This window comes from Labrus bergylta, chromosome 2 (genome assembly GCF_963930695.1).
Source record: "Labrus bergylta chromosome 2, fLabBer1.1, whole genome shotgun sequence".
Lineage (NCBI taxonomy): Eukaryota > Metazoa > Chordata > Actinopteri > Labriformes > Labridae > Labrus > Labrus bergylta.
This window is the reverse complement of record NC_089196.1, coordinates 36,443,155-36,464,188: the sequence shown is the minus strand read 5'-3', so window position 1 is coordinate 36,464,188 and position 21,034 is coordinate 36,443,155. Positions and strand designations below refer to the sequence as shown.

Genomic DNA, 21,034 nt, shown 5'->3' with positions numbered 1-21,034 from the left:
GAGCAGATCATTGAATCCTCCCTGATATTTTCCCAGACCCGCTGAGGGTTCAGTGTGATCTAATGCTGTTTGTGTTTCTGTCGGAGCGTCTGCACTGTGTTGACTTTGACTGTAAGAGAAGAAAATATCCCATTTGTCTTTCCCCTGGAGAACGTCGGGGGGAAACTGCCGCTGCGTTGCCATGCACTTAAAGATTAACGTTACATTTCATCAGATATAAGAAGGGGAGAATGTGAGGAAACACAAACACACACAAGATGTTTGCAGTGATTTAATAAATCTATAATCTGGTTTGTTCTGGTTTAGCTTTTACTGTAGTGTAATACCACTCGGGCTGCAGCCTTAGAGGGACATGTGCTTTTTGTACTGCAGAGAGTTTAAAAACATCCATTCTGCTCTCATTTATGATCGCTGGAATACAAGTTACAGGTGAAGATGGTTAGCTTAGCATAAGGCATACATCACCAATTCTTCCTGCATTCACTAACAAACCTCTGCAGATGATCCAAAACGCAGCAGCACGACTCGTCCTCCCCACATCACATGTCTCTCCTCTGTTCATCTCCCTCCACTGACGCTCAGTTTCTGATCACATCAAATTTAAAACTCAAAAACGTCTCCTCCTAACTTTAACTCTGTCATCCAGGTCTACATCCCCCCCCCCACTACTCTCTGCCAATGAAAGGCGTCTGATCCAACCTTCACAACAGGGTCCTAAGTCTCTGACTAGACTCTTCTCCTCTGTCGCCCCCTGGTGGTGGAATGAACTTCCAAAGTGATGATGATGATATTGAGGGTGTTTTGATGCAGAGAACTCTCAAGCTGTCGATGTTGTAGTTTGCCTCTGGTCACTTCCTGTCAGCACCTGTGGTCACTTCCTGTCAGCACCTGTGTGTCCGATCGCTTCCTGACGTTGTCTCCTCCACTCTAGATCCTTGTTTGAGTTCTTACTCTCTGATGTTTGTTGCTTTGGATAAAAGCATCCGATAAGTGAATTGTAGAAAAATAACTGGTTGGGGCTCAGTGGCAGAGTCGGACATCTCTAAATCGGAAGGTCAGGGGTTCGATCCCCAGCTCCTGCAGCCACATGACCGATGTGTCCTTAGGCAAGACGCTTAACCCCAAGTTGCCCCCCCTGCTTTGTCTGCAGTGTGTGACTGTGTATGAATGGATGAGTTAATACTCAGCAGCCTCTACCATCAGGGTGTAAAAGTGTCCAACTTTTACTTCCTAAGATCACACTGAGTTTACTTTAACCTCCTCTGTTAAACACAGAACGTTAGAAAATGTATTTCCTGTCTTGCATCCATCCATTAACTATCCACATGTTAACAGATGGATGACGGATCAGTCAGCGCGCCTACAGAACAATAGACAAAATGCACGATCTGTGCATCATCATCCACGTAGCGAGCAACAGAGAGGAAAATATCTGAGCTAAGGTGGCGTTAATGTTACCATGTAGAGGGAAAAAGGGAAAGGGAGTCAGAGTAAGACAAGTTGTTGTATTTGTTTTTACTGGGCAGGCAGAAGACTTTACAACATACGTGTGAAAGTTCACAGATTTGTTGACTCAGCGAGGAAACTGAACGCAGGCCGACGTACACTGACCCTTCTCTGTCTCCTGTGCAGCTTCGTCACGTTATTTTACACTTTTCTTTGTCTTTTTAAGGCAGATTAAACATGAAAAACTGTTAGTGTGTTAGTGTTGTGTAAACGCTTCTCTCACAGCTCTCCGTTAGCGCACGCCTGCATAGACGGCGCCCTGGCCGGTCTGAAGCCGCTGTACTGTCCGTCCGGGCTCGGGTACTCCTCCCTGATCCTCCACGCGCAGCAGCGTGGGATGATAGGGTGGGTGTCTGCGGGCGGGACCCCCAACCTCCAGCTGATGTACTGTCTGTAGGCGCAGTGCCGCAGGGAGGCGGTCTGAGCCGGACCGGGGGGCGGAGTCAGAGGGTCCCTGTACAGGAGGACGGCCTCCAGCAGGGGGCGACGCAGCACGAGCTGCTCGAACAGAGGAGACGAAGTGATGCAGGCGCCGTCGCTCCTCCTGCAGCACAGCTCCTCGTGCGGGAGCGAGGACGGCGAGCAGCGGTCACACCGACACCAGGAGGGGCGTCGAGGCCCCGCGTTCATGACGGGTTTGTTTTCTAGAGGAGGCGGAGCTTCACGATCTGTCTGCAGCAGAGGGAGGACGGCCCTCAGGTGTCCCGTGTCCTCCTGTCAGGATGACAATAAAGTACCAACTAATTAACCAGGAAGCTGTTTTTACAGCTCACAAACACAACTGAGCCGAGAGGAACATTAAAGAAGAGCAGCCGATAAAGACAGAGGTTTTAAATATGTTCATTTTAATAAGAGGGTGTGTATGTGACAGCCTCAAGTGGACACTCGAGGAACTGCAGTTTTATTTTGCACTTCCTCATTGACTCATTTTCAACACAGGAAGTTGCCGCTGAGCTTTACCTTTCGTGGCTGAACAGACGAGGCTTTGATGTCTTGTAAACTTTTCTTCTGAGATCTCTTCACCAGTCGAATGTTGTTCTCATCGACGTAGGAGACGCAGAGGACGCACTGCAACACACACACACACACCGAGAGGGTCATAATGATCACACACACACACACACACACACACACACACACACACACACACACACACACACACACACACACACACACACACACACACACATCAAGAGGGTCATAATGATCACACACACACACACACACACACACACACACATCGAGAGGGTCATAATGATCACACACACACCGAGAGGGTCATAATGATCACACACACACACACACACACACACACACACACACACACCGAGAGGGTCATAATGATCACACACACACACACACACACACACATCGAGAGGGTCATAATGATCACACACACACACACACACACACACATCGAGAGGGTCATAATGATCACACACACACACACACACACACACACACACACACACAGAGAGGGTCATAATGATCACACACACACACACACACACAGAGAGGGTCATAATGATCACACACACACACACCGAGAGGGTCATAATGATCACACACACACACACAGAGAGGGTCATAATGATCACACACACACACATTGAGAGGGTCATAATGATCACACACACACACACAGAGAGGGTCATAATGATCACACACACACACAGAGAGGGTCATAATGATCACACACACACACACAGAGAGGGTCATAATGATCACACACACACACAGAGAGGGTCATAATGATCACACACACACACAGAGAGGGTCATAATGATCACACACACACACACAGAGAGGGTCATAATGATCACACACACACACAGAGAGGGTCATAATGATCACACACACACACACAGAGAGGGTCATAATGATCACACACACACACAGAGAGGGTCATAATGATCACACACACACACAGAGAGAGGGTCATAATGATCACACACACACACACAGAGAGGGTCATAATGATCACACACACACACAGAGAGGGTCATAATGATCACACACACACACAGAGAGGGTCATAATGATCACACACACACACACAGAGAGGGTCATAATGATCACACACACACACAGAGAGGGTCATAATGATCACACACACACACACAGAGAGGGTCATAATGATCACACACACACACAGAGAGGGTCATAATGATCACACACACACACAGAGAGAGGGTCATAATGATCACACACACACACACAGAGAGGGTCATAATGATCACACACACACACAGAGAGGGTCATAATGATCACACACACACACACACAGAGAGGGTCATAATGATCACACACACACACACACAGAGAGGGTCATAATGATCACACACACACACCGAGAGGGTCATAATGATCACACACACACACACAGAGAGGGTCATAATGATCACACACACACAGAGAGGGTCATAATGATCACACACACACACACAGAGAGGGTCATAATGATCACACACACACACACACAGAGAGGGTCATAATGATCACACACACACACACAGAGAGGGTCATAATGATCACACACACACACAGAGAGGGTCATAATGATCACACACACACACACAGAGAGGGTCATAATGATCACACACACACACAGAGAGGGTCATAATGATCACACACACACACACACACACACACACACACACAGAGAGGGTCATAATGATCACACACACAGAGAGGGTCATAATGATCACACACACACACACACAGAGAGGGTCATAATGATCACACACACACACAGAGGGTCATAATGATCACACACACACACAGAGAGGGTCATAATGATCACACACACACACAGAGAGGGTCATAATGATCACACACACACACACAGAGAGGGTCATAATGATCACACACACACACACACGGCTGGTTAGGAGGAAAACATAAAACTGCAACACAACACACGGGGAGGAAAAAAGAAGAAACAGTGCTGCAGTCTGTTTTCTTTCAGAGTCATGATGTTTAAATCTTCTATCTATACGTTCAGGGTCATGGGGGGGCTGAAGCCGATCCCAGCTGTCATTGGTCGAGAGGCGGGGTTACACCCTGGACTGTTCACCAGCCAATCACTGCAGAACAAACCGAATCTTCACCTTCTGATTGTCCTTCACCGACTCCACCTTCTTCTCCGAGTAGTTTTGTCCGACCTCTGCAGAGTAACAGCTCGTTCCAATCAGCCAATCGATCATTATGGTCGTCTGGAGACACAGAAATAATACCAGTTACATTTATATACCAGTTAATAATACCAGTTACATTTATATACCAGTTAATAATACCAGTTACATTTACATACCAGTTAATAATACCAGTTACATTTACATACCAGTTAATAATACCAGTTACATTTACATACCAGTTAATAATACCAGTTACATTTACATACCAGTTAATAATACCAGTTACATTTACATACCAGTTAATAATACCAGTTACATTTATATACCAGTTAATAATACCAGTTACATTTACATACCAGTTAATAATACCAGTTACATTTACATACCAGTTAATAATACCAGTTACATTTAAACATCAACGCACCAAGTCTGAGCACATCATAAAGAAGAGAAACAGTTTAGATATTTGTCACATGAACACAAAATGTTTGTTAGAGATCAAAAAGCATACAGAGATGAAATATGATCCTTAAAACACTAAATCTGTTAGAACTGAGAGGAAAGGCGCCAGATGTGAGAGCAGTTATCAGGTCAACAGGTGTTGCAGTGATGGAAGCGGTCAAGAGAAGTGGTTCAGATAGAAGTGATTGTACCCGACCTAAAAAGCCTCTGCATGTTTCTAATAAGCTCCACGAGCAGAAACGTGCTCAAACTAGGATCAATATTGGAGATGCTTTTGAAAAATGGAGAGAGGTTAGAACACAGAAAGGTTTACAGACCCATGCAGAGCTGGATAAACACTGAAGCTTCAGAGTCCACCACATGGTGACCTGAGTGAGCATCCACTCTAGAGAGGAGGGGGGGGGAGACAGCTCTCTATGATGTTTATAATTCAGACTGCAGTACCCATTTTAAACACCAGGGGTCAGAGTTACATACTGCTCCTTTAATCACTGCACCTAATGACAAAGAATGATTAAATAAAGGATGTTGGTCACAGGCCATGTTGTATGGAGTGGTATCGTCTGAGCTCTGATTGGTTTGTCAGAGCTCCTCCTCCTCTCACACTGAGCTCACAGCGTTCAGCACTCATTGATGATATGGAGGTCGTTCTCTCACCAGAGCGTAGTACGACAGCGTTGATCCGATGTAGATGATGAGCTGGACGAAGCTGAACTTTCCCGCCTGCAGAACAGAACAAACTCTCATTCATTGGTTCTTTATTTTAACCCTTTAACGCCTCAGTGGAGTGTCAGGGTTTCCTTCACTTGTCGTACCAGCTGAGAGAAGAACAAATCAGCTGACATGTTTAGAATCAGTCACAGTTTGAGGCTACAGCGACTCTTTTTATTAAACTTCTGTTTTTAATCGTTAGCTCTGGGGGTGAGCACGTTTTTACACATTTAACAGGAAAACCTCTTCCTTCCTTTTTATCAGATTTAAACTCTGTTTTGTGTGGATGCTTTGACCTTTGACCCCTGACACCTCACACAGTTTGTGTGGTTATCTAAGAGTTGAGGGCACACACACACACACACACACACACACACACACACACACACACACACAATTTCTCTTCTCCAAATTGATTGTAAAACAAGTTTTATTCATTATTCTTCCTTTCTAGAGGTTAACAACTCAGCTACTCTGATGTGAGTCATCCTTTAGCATTAGCATGCTAATGATCCACAGAGGCTTAAATCTTGCTCCGCCCACCAGGAAGTTTAGAGCTGAAGAAGCCTCTTGGAGGAGGAGGAGAGGGTGAAACATGTTTAAGATCTTCAGCCGGTCCAGCTGCCTTCTGATCAAGCTTTGAGTACCATGAGCTGGACGACTGAGAAGCTGCACGTCTTACAGATCGTTGTTTTTAAAGGACTGAAATCTGTGCAGAAAACACAGAACAGTGAGTAAAGAGAAAAGAGAAAACCCGACCCACCTGTCCGAACACCATGACATCAAACCTGATCCCAAAAGCTTTGTAGAGCGTTCGCTCCTCCACGCCGTTCACCGTGTTGTACTTTGCGTACCTGATCAGAAGACATGATCAACATTTAAAGAGCCTACTTCATCTCGATGTCCAGCCTGATTAAAGACATGAAAACTGGTCTTTATTTACAGATCAGGACCGTGTTCAGGTCTTTGACTTCAGGTAAAGTTTCTTCTTCTTCTTCTCTGTAAATAATCTTCACTACCAGGAAAAGTCACTTTTTTTCTTCTGATGTTTTTAATTCTGCAGTTTGATGTGTCTGATGTTTTAATTCTGCAGCTTCATGTGTCTGATGTTTTTAATTCTGCAGTTTTATGTGTCTGATGTTTTAATTCTGCAGTTTCATGTGTCTGATGTTTTTAGTTCTGCAGTTTCATGTGTCTGATGTTTAGTTCTGCAGTTTCATGTGTCTGATGTTTAGTTCTGCAGTTTCATGTGTCTGATGTTTTTAGTTCTGCAGTTTCATGTGTCTGATGTTTAGTTCTGCAGTTTCATGTGTCTGATGTTTTTAGTTCTGCAGTTTCATGTGTCTGATGTTTTTAGTTCTGCAGTTTCATGTGTCTGATGTTTAGTTCTGCAGTTTCATGTGTCTGATGTTTTTAGTTCTGCAGTTTCATGTGTCTGATGTTTAGTTCTGCAGTTTTATGTGTCTGATGTTTTTAGTTCTGCAGTTTCATGTGTCTGATGTTTTTAGTTCTGCAGTTTCATGTGTCTGATGTTTAGTTCTGCAGTTTCATGTGTCTGATGTTTAGTTCTGCAGTTTTATGTGTCTGATGTTTTTAATTCTGCAGTTTCATGTGTCTGATGTTTAGTTCTGCAGTTTCATGTGTCTGATGTTTTTAGTTCTGCAGTTTCATGTGTCTGATGTTTAGTTCTGCAGTTTTATGTGTCTGATGTTTTTAGTTCTGCAGTTTCATGTGTCTGATGTTTTTAGTTCTGCAGTTTCATGTGTCTGATGTTTAGTTCTGCAGTTTCATGTGTCTGATGTTTAGTTCTGCAGTTTTATGTGTCTGATGTTTTTAGTTCTGCAGTTTCATGTGTCTGATGTTTAGTTCTGCAGTTTCATGTGTCTGATGTTTTTAGTTCTGTAGTTCTGCAGTTTCATGTGTCTGATGTTTGAAACATTTGAAGCGACTCACCTGAAGTTGAGTCCGGGGTAAAGCGTCCTGTTGCTCTCCTTCTCGTCCAGACGTCTGAAGGAGTATCGGGGCAGGCAGCTCTGCATCAGACGGTCCAGGTTACAGTCCCACTCTATCATGATGCCAATGACGCCCCCCTGTGGTCAACAGAGGAGAAGCATTATTCACCACAAAAACCTGAAAAAGGAGTCAGTATTTATACACTTTGTTTCTCTCAGCTGACACTGATACAGAAACTAGTTTTATATAGATGTGTTTTTTCAAAACGAGATGTTACAGCTTCAAAATGTTCTTAATGTTGCAACAGATTCTAATTACTATGAACCAATAATTACAAAACTGCACATTAGTTGTTGAGGCACTGAGTACCATACTAAAATGGTAGTATTTCAGCTGTGAGGAGCGGGTTTACTGAGGAACGTCTAAAAAGGGAGTTCATAAAATAAAGAAAAAGTAAAAACTTCAAACTGTTAAACTCCACCAGAATAAAGTCTCATGTTTGTGAATTTTTTCATGATAACAATTCTCAAAATACTCAAAAACTTGAGTAGAAAAATGTTCACAGTGAAGAAATGTTAAATAATGAGCCTGAAAATCAGATTCTTCATCCTGACTTTATGGACACACAGTTAATCATAATCATCATCGTGAGGATCTCAGCATCTCTCCCCTCCTCTTCTCCCTAAATGTGTGTGTACCTAAATATATTTTCAAAAACACTGTGGATATTTCATAATATGTCCCCTTTAAAAACTTCGGTTACGCTGATTCGCAGATTTCCGTGCTACCAGTCTTCCATATTCCAAAACCCAGCTCCGAGACCTCCCCTCTGCAACGCTGCCTCTGAATCTGAACCTCTTAACACTGGAGAAATTTTAAACCCAGACACCTGAACCCTGCTCTCACACCTCAGACCTCCCAGCCAGTATCCAAAACAACAGACTTATAAATGATCAATGCTTAACCTCACCGGTTCTGATTCTGAATCATCTTAAGACAAACACAGAATTCTTCTTTTTATAGAAACTAAAAGCGGACGTTTCTTTTTCTATCAAAACAATCTGAAGAAAGTTCTCCGTACAAACACTTCCTCTTTTCAGCCGTTTCATTTCAGCTTTCCTCGCTCTCTTCCTCTGGATTAAAATCTGCTGACTGAAAACTGAAAAAGAGAAAGTGGATGTGAAGAGTCGTGGACCCATCTCTTATTTTCAGATTTTCTAAAGGAAACATGAAGACATGCACGAGGATGTTTGTTATCTCTTTACCAAGGTCACTTTGATGAAATGTTTCTGTTTGATCATTCCTGGGTTTTCTCCACTACGGTCATTTCATCCATCAAACCATCCATTCATTCTTCAACTTATCTGAGGATGTTCCCTCTCTTACAGAGTTTAGGAGTTTGATTTCTAGCCACTTTGTTTTGAATTGTACATGTTTTTAATTTGAATGTAATCCATTTGTTTGTTGTTGTTTTTGGTGTTTTTTTTGTGCTTGTAATCTCGACGGCACTGGACATGAGAAACCTTTCGTGTCCTTTCAAGAATAAATAAAGGTTTGAAATGAAATGAGAAAGGTTGTGTCGCCGTGGCAACAGTAAGCCAACCCAGACGTCCCTGTCCCCAGCAACATTTTCCAGCTCATCCTTTAGGATTCTGAGACGTTCCTGGGTCAGACAGGATCTATAATCCCTCAAGTGAACTCCCGGGGTCTCCTCCCAGTTAGGCATGCCCAGAAAACCTCCAAAGGGAGGAGTCCAGGAGGATCCAAACCAGATGCCCAAACCCCCTCAACTAGCTCCTTTCGATGTGAAGGAGCAGCGATTCTACTCCGAGCTCCTCCTGAATGTCTAAGCTCCTCCCCGTCTCTCTGAGGCCGAGTCCAGACACCCTCAGGAGGAAACTCTTTCAGCTGCTTGTATCCACCATCTTATTCTTTCAGTCACTACTCAAACCTCATGACCACAGGTGAGGGTTGGAACAAAGGTCGACCGGTAAATCGAGAGTGTTGCCTTCAGGGCCCAGCTCGCTCTTCACCCCAACGGTCCGGTACAACACCGACCTTACTGCTGACGCTGAACTAATCTGTCTGTCAATCTCAAGGTCCATCCTACCCTCACTCGTGAACAAGACCCTGAGATACTTAAACACCTTCAAAGACTCACTCCAGCATAGAACCACGGCCTCGGACTTGGAGGCGCTGAACCTCAGCCCAGCAGCAAACCGTCCCAATGCCTGCTGGAGGTCCCAGTCTGCAGAAGCCAACAGAACCACATCATCTGCAAAAAGCAGAGATGAGATTTTTTAGGCCCCCAAACTGGAAACCCTCCTCTACCCGGCTGAACCTGAAGCACCCTGTAGGTCCACCACTCGAGGAAGGCCTGGGCTTGCTTATCCTCGACAACACAGAACGGTCATTCCTACTGTCTTAAAATGTTCTCTGTTAAAAATTTAACGCGACTACATAACTAATTTAAATGACAAAAATGTCAGTTGATATTAATTAACTTAATGAAGAAAAAGCCGGTTTGAGAGAAAATTCATTTCACCTTCAAGGCAGAAACATACAAACTGTGAAGTCAAGTGGATTCTTATATCTATGTTATCAAATCACAACAAAAGTTATCTAAAACGTCTTTACAAAAAGAGCTAGACGACAGAAAACGTCCTTTAACAGGCAGAAGCCTCGAGTAGATCCAGACTCATGTTGAACATCTGCCTGATGTGAATCCTCACCTCCACAGACATCTCGGAGAACTTCTCTCCGGCTTCTCTGACCAAGTCTCCCAGTCTGAAGATGGGACACAGCGAGTCGTTTCTTCTGTCGCAGCTCCTCAGGTAGGCGTCATTCATGTTTGGGAGGATGTTCCTCCTGAGACAAACAAACAGACTTTAGGTTAAAAGATGAAGACTTCCTCTCCCGCTGAAGAGACACCATGAAGAGCTGCAAACCCGGAAAATGTTCAGACTCTGTTTCCAGCAGGATCTGAGGTCCTAAGATGCTTTTAGTGATTGTCATAAAAAGTGCATGTATAGCCTCCTACTAGCGACATAGACTAGCGCTGTGACTCTGCGACTTGAGCTGAAAAGTTGATTTTTTTTTTTTTAGCTATGCTGTTCAGTATGAAAGCAATGGTTTTGCTGGTTACGCATTTCTAGCAACACCTCTGTGTGGTCCGGTCTTTACACAAACTTTCAGAGCTGTGATAAAAGTGTTCACAGCTGCGTCTGTTCACTGACTTTTAAATGATAAAGTCTGTTTTTGCAAAACAGCAAACACACAACACACTTAAATATTTGGGATTCCTTGAACAGACCAACAAGAAGAGTCTGCCAAACGTCTCTCTGCAACTGCACAACAAAACAGGAAAATAACTTAGAAAAACAATGATTCAATGTTTTAAAGTTCCTGCCATGTGAAACCTGGCTGCTGGCTCACACACAGCTGTGGCTTCGCTTTATTTAATAAGGAAACTGTTTCAAACCCTCATCTTTCGAAAATCTGATGTTTCAGTCTGTGTATCACGTAATCCTGTATCCTTATCAAACTCTCACCGGATGAACTTGAAGGCAGGAAACCTGATGTTGTTCTTTATGAGCACGGTGAAGTTCTCAGCTGCTGCCAGCAGAGCGGGTCTACATTATAGAAAAATAAAAGATCAAACAGTTAATACAAACAAATCACTGACAGAAACACACTGAAAGCTCCTTTACTTCCAAAACAGACTAAACAGCTGTGCACCCAAAGCTCCTGTGAGGAACGTTTGTTTTTGTTGATTTTGGCACCCCCGGGTGGACAAAAATGTACGTGTTAACTCTTTGCTGAGACTGTTGACAGTTGTGTTCTTTAAAACAGACTGAACCAGCTGGTGGGCCTCTCTGGTAGTGCCTTGGATTGGTTTGCATCCAAACTCTCTAACAGCACCTCTGTCATGTGGTGTCCCACAGGGTTCTGTTCTGGGTCCCATGCTGTTATATATATATATGCTGACAACTCCATGAGCTTTGTCTGTAATTACTCAAACTGAGACTCACACTTGTTTCTGCTGCTGTTAGATCGCTGCAGGTAAAGTAATTATTTGGGGGCAGGGGTACACAGCTGTGACTCGGTGACGGTGGGTTTTCTTGCCAGAGTCACTCGTGGCACATAGAGAAAAGAAAAGACGCTGAAATGGTCACGGCGCTCTGACTTAGCATTACCCTCGCATCTTAAAGTGTCAGGACAAAACGTCTGAGTCCACACGCCAGTGGTGCAAAGTCTCCTGAGTTGAAGATAATAGTAGAATCATTCATGACCGCTGGAGTGTACAAACATATGAACCTGTTTTCAGATGTGCTTTCAATAGATGCAGACTATAAAACGGAGGAGTTGCTCACAGCAGGGGTTTTACCTGGGAGGTTTTGTCTTTGTTTCGACCGGACACCACGCAGAAACCTCACAGGTTTTCCTCAAAGTGTCAAACTTTACACACGATCCTGTGTGAACCCCTGCAGAGAGAAAACGACCATGTTACAGTCAAACTCTTTAATCTGTCAGAACCTTCACAGAGTCTTAACTCAGGTTTGAGTTCCGCTTTAAAGAGGTGTCACCCAAATCTGTGGTTTAACAGAGAGCTGAGAGGTAAAACTGCAGCACGTTCACGATAAATTCCTCTTCATCGTGTAGAAACAGGTGACGGCTGCTGCTAAGAAGTAAAGTCTCATTGCTAAATTATTCACAATCTGGAAACTGGAAGTCACAAAAAGCAGCTTCTATATGTTTAAATAACTGTTTTAATTTCCACATGAGGTCAAATAAGCCGAACAAGGAGGCCACCGTTTACAGACCTGGACCCTGACCCAGGACCTTTGAAGGTAAAATCTGTTGATCCAATAATAGATTAGAGGACATATATCTAATTTCTGATGATTTTCTGTGTTGTTAGGTGGTTTATTTCTCTTCCGATTTCATAACCGAGACCAAAATGTACTAAATGAGCATCATGCTGTGTTGAAGAAGACCTGAGACTAGAGATTGAGACCATAGACTCATGAGGACAAATATTTGCAATTATAGTGGTGTCACCCACTGCTGGTCATTAGCAAGGCCGCCCATAAGGAGCGGAAAGGGGAGGGGCTAATCCATTCTTAATTTAAGCCATGATAATAATTTGTTAAAGTTTACCATGACTGAGCTGATCCCAGGCTCCTTTCTCACAGTCTTTATCAGAGCGACACAATCTGCCTTTAACAGGAACCTGCAAGAACAATCATCGTGTCTTCAGAAGTTATGTTTCATCCAGTGGAAGACAAAGATTCAACTTAATAATAAATATTAAATATGAAAAGATGAGTCACCTCTGGACATTTTCCCTGCTTCTGATTCTTCGTCACGATGACGTTTGTCACCACAAAAAAAGAGTTTTTTCCCTGAAAATAAAAAATAAAAACATCTTTAAATTCTCTGCTTTAACAGCAGGACATTAACGACCCCGAGGACCCACCTGTGAGTGTCCGCTGTAGTCCACCACGTCCCACACCACGTCCCCGACCCCGGCCAGGTGAGTCTGAGCCACGCCCTTCACCTTGGTGGTGACGGAGCTCACGACCAGCTCGAACTCCTGATAGTTCCGGTTCCAGAGCATCATGACGCTGCACAGTAAACAAACAAACAAACCCGATGTAAACAACCGAGAGTTCACACCAAACTGTTAACGGGACTTTCTCTACGTCATATCAAACTCGGAACTTGTTGTTTTTGTTGTTTTTACATTATATTAAACCAATAACATGACTTTTCTTTACTCACACTTTCATCACAACGGGACTTTATCTCGGCTACGTTATATCAACCCGTTAACGGGACTTTCTCTACGTCATATCAACCCCCCTCAGCCTGCAGAAACGGTAAAAACGGTTAAACTGACCAGATGAGCAGCAGGATGAATCCGTTCAGGCTCCACTTGAGAGAACCGAGCCGGACGCTCTGGATCCGGACCAGCTTGTTGGTTTCATACTGACACAGAAACCGGCAGCACGACATGATGAGCACGGTACCGGAGCTGCAGCCGGTTCTGTCGGTCTGTTTGTTTATGATGTGTTCAGGTTCCTCTGAGAGAGCAGGAGGAATCTGTGACTCATGTCTTCACTCTTCTTCTTCTTCCTGTGTGCTCGGTCACATGTCCTCCTCCTCACTGCTGCAGCTGCTCTCACTGCCTAAATCACCAGCTGCAGAGAACACACACACACACACACACACACACACACACACACACACACACACACACACACACACACACACACACACACACACACACACACACACCATTAAGATTACAACTAAAGGAGCAGTTTCAATCAGTCATGCACACTGAGATGCTCTGGATTTTTGACATTCCCGACTTAGTCACATTATTCTGTAGAGACTGGCGTCCCTTTATTTCACAGCATGCTTCACAATAGTTTGATTGACAGACTAAATCTTTAACTCAACATTTAGTGCAGAAAACAATGATGTTATCACATAGTTTGTCCAGCAGAGGGAGCGCTAAAATCCTCTCAGCACTGTCTGCAGCACATGTAGCCGAGCATCACTGCTGAGAAGACAAGTCAGCACCATGTCCAGTACTTCAGGGGGGGTGGAGCCGGTGACGGTAACAGCGCCTTTCTGAAAAGTTTAAAGATTTTCAAGTGAAGCGCTCGGAGCGGCTGCTTCAAACGCTCTCTCTCCTCATTGAAAAACGAGGTGGACCTGGGGCCCTAACTCAATCAAATCCAGCGTTTGGTAAGCTCCCTTCCCGGCGAGATTCCAGACACCGCCGTATTGAACAAGACTTGACCATAAACTCATCAGGAAAATATTTACAAAGAGAATAAATCAAGAAGAAGTGAAATCTTCCTCCTGTTACAGACAGTTGAGTCGCCTCCTGCTGGTCATTAAGAAGAATGCAGGTTTAAGGCACTTTGTTATAGGCTGCACACACGCTGGAGAAAGATTCTCCTCTGATGCTTTTTCTGAGGTCACACGGTTATTAAACATTTTTTAAAAGATCTACAGAAAAGATCTTAAATTTAATGACTGGATTATATGAAGTTGTCTCGACTAAAGCCGCCTCCTACAGGACGGATCCAAAAAGAAATGCTTGTGCTCCGTCATAGACTTCTTGTGTACATTAGCTTTATGTGCATGAGGAAGTTCTGCAGATATTAATCAACATCACTTACCAAAGAGAATTATTTAATCATTTTTCATCCCAACTTCTCAAACCCTGAGGGATCTGTAGAACATTTCCCTCTTTATTAAATTTATTTTTTATTTAAGTAGGAAAGAAACTCATTGAGATTAAAAATCTCTTTTTCAAAGAGTGTCCTGGAAGAGAGAGGCAGCAAAACACCGAGTTTCACAGGAACAACGAGCAGCCAAACATTCAAATACAAAATACATTAGACATTAAAAGACACAAATTACAAATCCAAACAGCAAAATGTTTGTCAAATATCCTCCACAAATACATCAGGAAGAACATCTACAGCCTCCAAGTCATTTAACGTCCTCTTAAAAGCATCCAGCGAGAGAAGTTCATTAAGTTTCAGCTCTTTTTGTAATCTGTTCCAAGTAAAGGGAGCAGCAAACTTAAATGCCTTTTTCCCCGATTCAGTTCTGACTTTTGGAACAGACAGAAAGAAAAGATTCTGAGATGGAAGATTAAGTAAGTCCCTGTCCTCTTCTGACTGATGAATATCTGTAAGAATATCTTGAAGATCTTAGAGATGAAACCTGAACTTCTGAGGTCAAACACATCATAGATTAAATAATGATAAATTAATAATTGTTTCCAGCGTTATAAAAGGCACACAGAGATTAAGAACAACATATAAAGTACGCTTGTTCAAGCGAAAGGCGTCCACTAGATGGCGGTGTTGTTTCACCTGCACTCACCTGAAGTCACTGCATCACATCCTGGATTCTCTCTTCATGTGCACAGATATAAATGGATAAATAACGGAATGGAACAAATATAACCGTCTGAACACGTCTGGTTTGAAAATAATCTGTTTGTTGTCCGTCTCTGAGATAAAGACTGCGTTCTGTTCTCTGCAGGACAAAGACGATCTCTGTGAGGAAACAAAGACGGCGTCTGTGTGCACAGCAGGAATGTAACGAGAACATTCACTGTTTTATTGGAGTTCAGTTTTTTGTAGATTGCATTTTAATATTTTAATTCTTCTACTGTGATACATCTCAGAGGGGAAAATTCAATATTCCTACAATATACATTTCTAAATATTTCTTCATGAACTTTTGCCGTAAAAAAGAAAATACAGAGAACAAGAGTTGTTATAAAGTACTTTTTATTTTTTAATGGATTTCCAGCTGAAAGTTTCACAGTTTGGTGAGATTTATTTTGGTGTTAAAGGAGGCCTCGCTGCAGGGTTAGAGGTTTCATTAACTTGTGTAAAGAGTGTTTACATGAATCAGATATTAAACATTAAAGCTGCACAGTTGAACAGGTTTTTATTTCCTGAAGCTGCTCAAACTCATCTCTGATCTTCATGGAATCACGACGAGATGATTTCTGACGTTGATCTTCACTCGAGCCTCCTCAGCTGAAAAGTTTGCGAAACTTGGGTTTGAGCTGCTCCAGCTGACTGTTGTTCTCCATCTTTTGTGCCAGAGCGTCCACCTTCATGATCAGCTCGTGAGCCTCGTCGAACAGCTGCTCCCCGAACTCCTTCTTCACCCGCTCCCTCCACGCCGTCAGCTGAGGCCGGCTCGCAAACACATCCAGGCCGGCGCCGACGGGCTACAGAGCGCACAAATACACAGCATTAAACCCACAGTATATAAACACCACCACCAGGGGGCTCTCCATCAAAACTATAACAAAGATGACGTCGAGGCTGACGGGGAATCATGGGAGTTCTCTCTGCTACTTCCCCCCTACCCCGATGAAAACAACCTTCAAGTTGACCGTGGTCAGAACGTTTGAAATCACATCATCAGTAAATGATTTGTACCTGCATGATCTCGACTATCGCCACCAGATCAGCCAGAGAGATTTTGTCGCCGAGGATGAACGGTTTGTTCTGCAGGAATTTCTCCTCCAGGACTTTGAGCGACTGGTTCAGATTCTCCACGGCGGCGTCCATCATGTCCTTGGGGACCTCCCCGTCCATCATGATGGGAAACAGGACCTGCTCACAGAGACACGCACACATCAGAGATCTGCTCCTCCAAAACTCCAAAGACTCAATCTTCAGTACAAAGTTATTATAATGGTTGTAGCAGGAGGAGAGCAGAAGTCTTCTACGACTGGACTATCAGCTGATCTCATGATGAAGTCATCGTCATGTTTGTCCTGGAGGTCGGCTGAGGACGCAGCAGGGACTCGGGTCAGAGACTGGACGTACCCGCAGCAGGAACACCTTGGACCCGTGAGCTCTCAGGTTCATGTGCTGCCAGGACAGGTACTCATTAACTCGAGCTCGCTGCTGCAGGTCGGCTGGAAACCAGTGATCGGCCACGGTGGACGAGTGTTTCTGCACCAGGTACTTCAGGATGGCCGTGCTGCAGGAAACACAGGGACCAAAGAATGACGTTACCATAGAAACGTATTCAACAGAATGAACATGAACTGATGAAGGACGGAGTCAGCAGCTTGTTCCTTCAAAATAAAACACAGACTTATGTAGGGACCTTCAAAATAAAATACAGACTTATGTAGGGACCTTCAAAATAATACACAGACTTATGTAGGGACCTTCAAAATAAAACACAGACTTATGTAGGGAGCTTCAAAATAAAACAGACTTATGTAGGCACCTTCAAAATAAAACAGACTTATGTAGGCACCTTCAAAATAAAATACAGACTTATGTAGGCACCTTCAAAATAAAATACAGACTTATGTAGGCATCTTCAAAATAAAACAGACTTATGTAAGCGCCTTCAAAATAAAATACAGACTTATGTAGGCACCTTCAAAATAAAATACAGACTTATGTAGGCACCTTCAAAATAAAATACAGACTTACGTAGAGATCTTCAAAATAATACACAGACTTATGTAGGCACCTTCAAAATAAAATACAGACTTATGTAGGCACCTTCAAAATAATATACAGACTTATGTAGGGTCCTTCAAAATAATATACAGACTTATGTAGGGTCCTTCAAAATAATATACAGACTTATGTAGGGTCCTTCAAAATAATATACAGACTTATGTAGGGACCTTCAAAATAATATACAGACTTATGTAGGGATCTTCAAAATAAAACACAGACTTATGTAGGGACCTTCAAAATAATATACAGACTTATGTAGGGACCTTCAAAATAAAACACAGACTTATGTAGGGATCTTCAAAATAAAACACAGACTTATGTAGGGACCTTCAAAATAAAACACAGACTTATGTAGGGATCTTCAAAATAAAACACAGTCTTCTGTGAAGCTGCTCCATTGTCCCTTCTGGGCCTCCATACATGTGTGGTGGTGACTGTGTCTGCAGAGACTCTGTCCTCTGACTGGATTTTCCAGTTCTGCTTTGTGACGGTTGACTCGGGATGTTTCTGGGCGGGGCTGGTGTGTTTCCTCCAGCCAATGACAGCGCAGCAGGTGAGTTTAGGAGTGGATACAGTTCAGTGATTGGACGAGATTCAAAGCGGTGAATATGACGGACGTGGACGTAGCAGCAAAGAAGAGAAAATATAATGAGAGTGAGGAGAAACACCAAGTGGATAAAGATCGTTCTAAAACGAGGGTGAGCCTTGTGTTGTCTTTTACCCGTGGACGTGGAGTTGATCTACTTCCTGTTGGACAGGAAGGTGACAAACACCGGTGGTTAGCTTGTGCTAGCGTGCTTTAGCTTGCAGTGTAGGTACAAGCAGTAAACACTAGAGGGGGAGGGGCCCTGTTTGAATGTTGTGTTTACAAACATTTCTACTGACTCCATCTTTAACGCAGCTTTCAGGAGTTCTATCAAAATAAAAGCATCACCATGAAAATGACATCATTATTCGTGAGTGGATGTTCTGATGTTGGTGTTTTTACCTCTCGCTCAGAATGAAGCTTCCATCCTTCATGACGGGAACCTTCCTCACAAAGCTGATCTTCCCGAACTCCTCGCTGTACTGCTGACCTGGAAAAAAACAAGAACAAGAACCACGGCTCTGTTACAATGAAGACAAAGTGTCTGCTGTGTCGCCTGTTGCCATGGAGATAATAAATAATGTCTACACAGCAAAAAGCTGAGTTTGTTAACTCTCCCCTCCCTTCCTTCTTTTCAGATTTAAACTCTCCTTCCTTTATTTTCTTTCTCCAGCTCGCCTCAGTTAAACTCGATCACGAGGGACGAGGGGAGTGTTTTGTCTGGACGCTTTGACCTTTGACCCCTGACACCTCACACAGTTTGTGTGTGGTTATCTGAGTTAAGGGGACTCTCCCCCCCGCCTCCCTGGACGAGTCCGTCCGCTCTGTGGGTGAAATGTGAACACACACACACACACACACACACACACACACACACACACACACACACACACACACACACTTTATGCAACAAGTTCAAAGTCTCCGATGACAGAAGAACATTTCACAATATTTCTCTCTCTTCTAAGTTGAGCAGAAGAGAGAGAACATTTCTCAGATTGTTAGATTTTACAAACATTTTGACAAACGACGACACTCAGTAGCTCGGTGTGTAGGGACTCGGGATGGGCCGGTTCAAGTCCTGGTGTGGACCAAATGTGGAAGATGTTCTGGTAGCTGGAGGCACTTCTCGAGTACTGCCAGGGTGCCCTTGAGCAAGGCTTCAAACACCAGTAGCTCTAGCGCTCCCTGCACAGCAGCCCCACTCTGACATCAGATCCTGTGTGTGTGTCTCTCAATAACAGTGTGAAGTAGACTTTCCCCTCAGGGATTAATGAAGTATGATCTCCTGTGTACGGACTGTTCTCACTCCAAGGTTCTTCTTCTGTGTGTTTATCTGAATCACAGCACGCAATGCGAGCGAGCGTCAGCGTGATTCAATCCGTTCCTATTGGAGTGTTGGAGTGGGGAGGGGCTCTACAAGGCGCTGACCCTCTCTCTCCTCCCTCAGCAGAGCTCCTCAACTTGTTATACAAAGTGGAGATAACGATGCTTTTAAAGAGGTCATATTCTGCCCTTTTTGGGGTTCTTATATTTAATCTATGTACCTACTTTTGTACGTTCACAATAGATAAAGTTTTTAAAAAGTGTCTGTTTTCATGAACTGCTCCTCCTCGCTCCCTCTCCGCTCCGAGTCTGTCAGCTACACTCTGTTGAGCCCACACTGTTAGTCTGCTCTGATTGGTCTGCCGATCCGCTCGGGCTCTCGATCAGATCCCCTCAGAGGAGTCGTTGTAAATTGTGGAGGCAAAGGTTCATCTGAGGTGGTCAAGCAAACAAACCTGATTTTCACCCATGAATTAAAGGTTTTGTTGTGTTTTAAAAAAGCAGTCAGAGTTTCCTCAGTGATATATTTCTGAGTGCTGCTCTGATTCAGACAGTCTGAAGAGTTTCCACTTTAAGAAACAACAGCTGGTAGACTTTAGAAACTGTTTGGTGCATTAGTTATTAAAACACATAAGAGTCAGTCTCATTATCAGGAGGGAAAAGACAGAAGTGCACTTTGAATGTAAAAAAAGAAAACGTCTTGACCTCGTTGTTGTTGGGCACAATGTCGAGGGAACGTTTCATTTGGACACATGAAGCAGCTTCTGGGTGATTTACAGCGTGTCCACTTGGTTCTGTCTCATGGAGGGGACTGAAGTGCTGTGCTTTTGTGGAAATGCATCTTCAGAGTCAAACACTTCGGAGAAATGTGCAAAAACAAACTCTGCAAACACTGAACTTGACCGAAAGTTTGAGGACGGAATGTGAGGAAGTTTAGACTCAAACGTGCAGAAACTGTTCTGCAGAGTCTCCTCCCTCTCTCTCCCTGTGTGTGTGTGTGCGCGCTCACCTGTAGACAGGTCCACGAGCTTGAACTCGAAGGGGATCCCGGCCGCCCTGGCGAACATGAAGACGGATCTACATGGCTGAGAGTGCAGGTCTAGGTAGAGCTCCATGGTGTGTTCCTCCTCTTCTTCTTCTGCTGTTCCCTCGGTGTGTTCCTCCTCTTCTTCTTCTGCTGTTCCCTCGCTGTGTTCTCGTCCTCTCGTGCAGAGCCTGTTATCCTGTTTCCGCGCGGAGCTCCTCCTCCCCTCCTCACAGCCTCCGAGCCTTAAACAGACACGACAGTTCAAAGCTCACTCTGTTTGAGG

At 43.8% G+C, this 21,034-nt stretch overlaps 2 protein-coding genes across 3 annotated transcripts; both read right to left on the bottom strand.

Annotated features, from left to right (window-relative positions):
- Positions 1-1,491: 1,491 nt before the first annotated feature.
- p2rx7 (purinergic receptor P2X, ligand-gated ion channel, 7) lies at positions 1,492-15,817 on the bottom strand. Its single transcript, XM_020658526.3, has 14 exons — positions 15,684-15,817; positions 13,672-13,972; positions 13,249-13,396; positions 13,103-13,174; positions 12,930-13,002; positions 12,157-12,253; positions 11,321-11,401; positions 10,502-10,637; positions 7,770-7,906; positions 6,580-6,670; positions 5,763-5,828; positions 4,617-4,721; positions 2,467-2,574; positions 1,492-2,220 (listed from the first exon to the last, which is right to left on the bottom strand). Exons 2-14 carry the CDS (start codon positions 13,785-13,787, stop codon positions 1,726-1,728), a joined length of 1,725 nt encoding a protein of 574 aa, XP_020514182.2. The 5' UTR covers positions 13,788-13,972; positions 15,684-15,817; the 3' UTR covers positions 1,492-1,725.
- Positions 15,818-16,079: 262 nt separating this feature from the next.
- gstt1a (glutathione S-transferase theta 1a) lies at positions 16,080-20,939 on the bottom strand. 2 transcript variants are annotated; one of them, XM_065951992.1, is made up of 6 exons: positions 20,898-20,939; positions 20,734-20,864; positions 18,801-18,888; positions 17,156-17,312; positions 16,763-16,939; positions 16,080-16,548 (listed from the first exon to the last, which is right to left on the bottom strand). In XM_065951992.1, exons 2-6 carry the CDS (start codon positions 20,837-20,839, stop codon positions 16,348-16,350), a joined length of 729 nt encoding a protein of 242 aa, XP_065808064.1. In that variant the 5' UTR covers positions 20,840-20,864; positions 20,898-20,939; the 3' UTR covers positions 16,080-16,347. The 2 variants fall into 2 exon arrangements, with proteins under 2 accessions (XP_065808064.1, XP_020514185.2); XM_020658529.2 differs by having other exon boundaries at positions 20,734-20,919.
- Between the last annotated feature and the right edge of the window lie 95 nt (positions 20,940-21,034).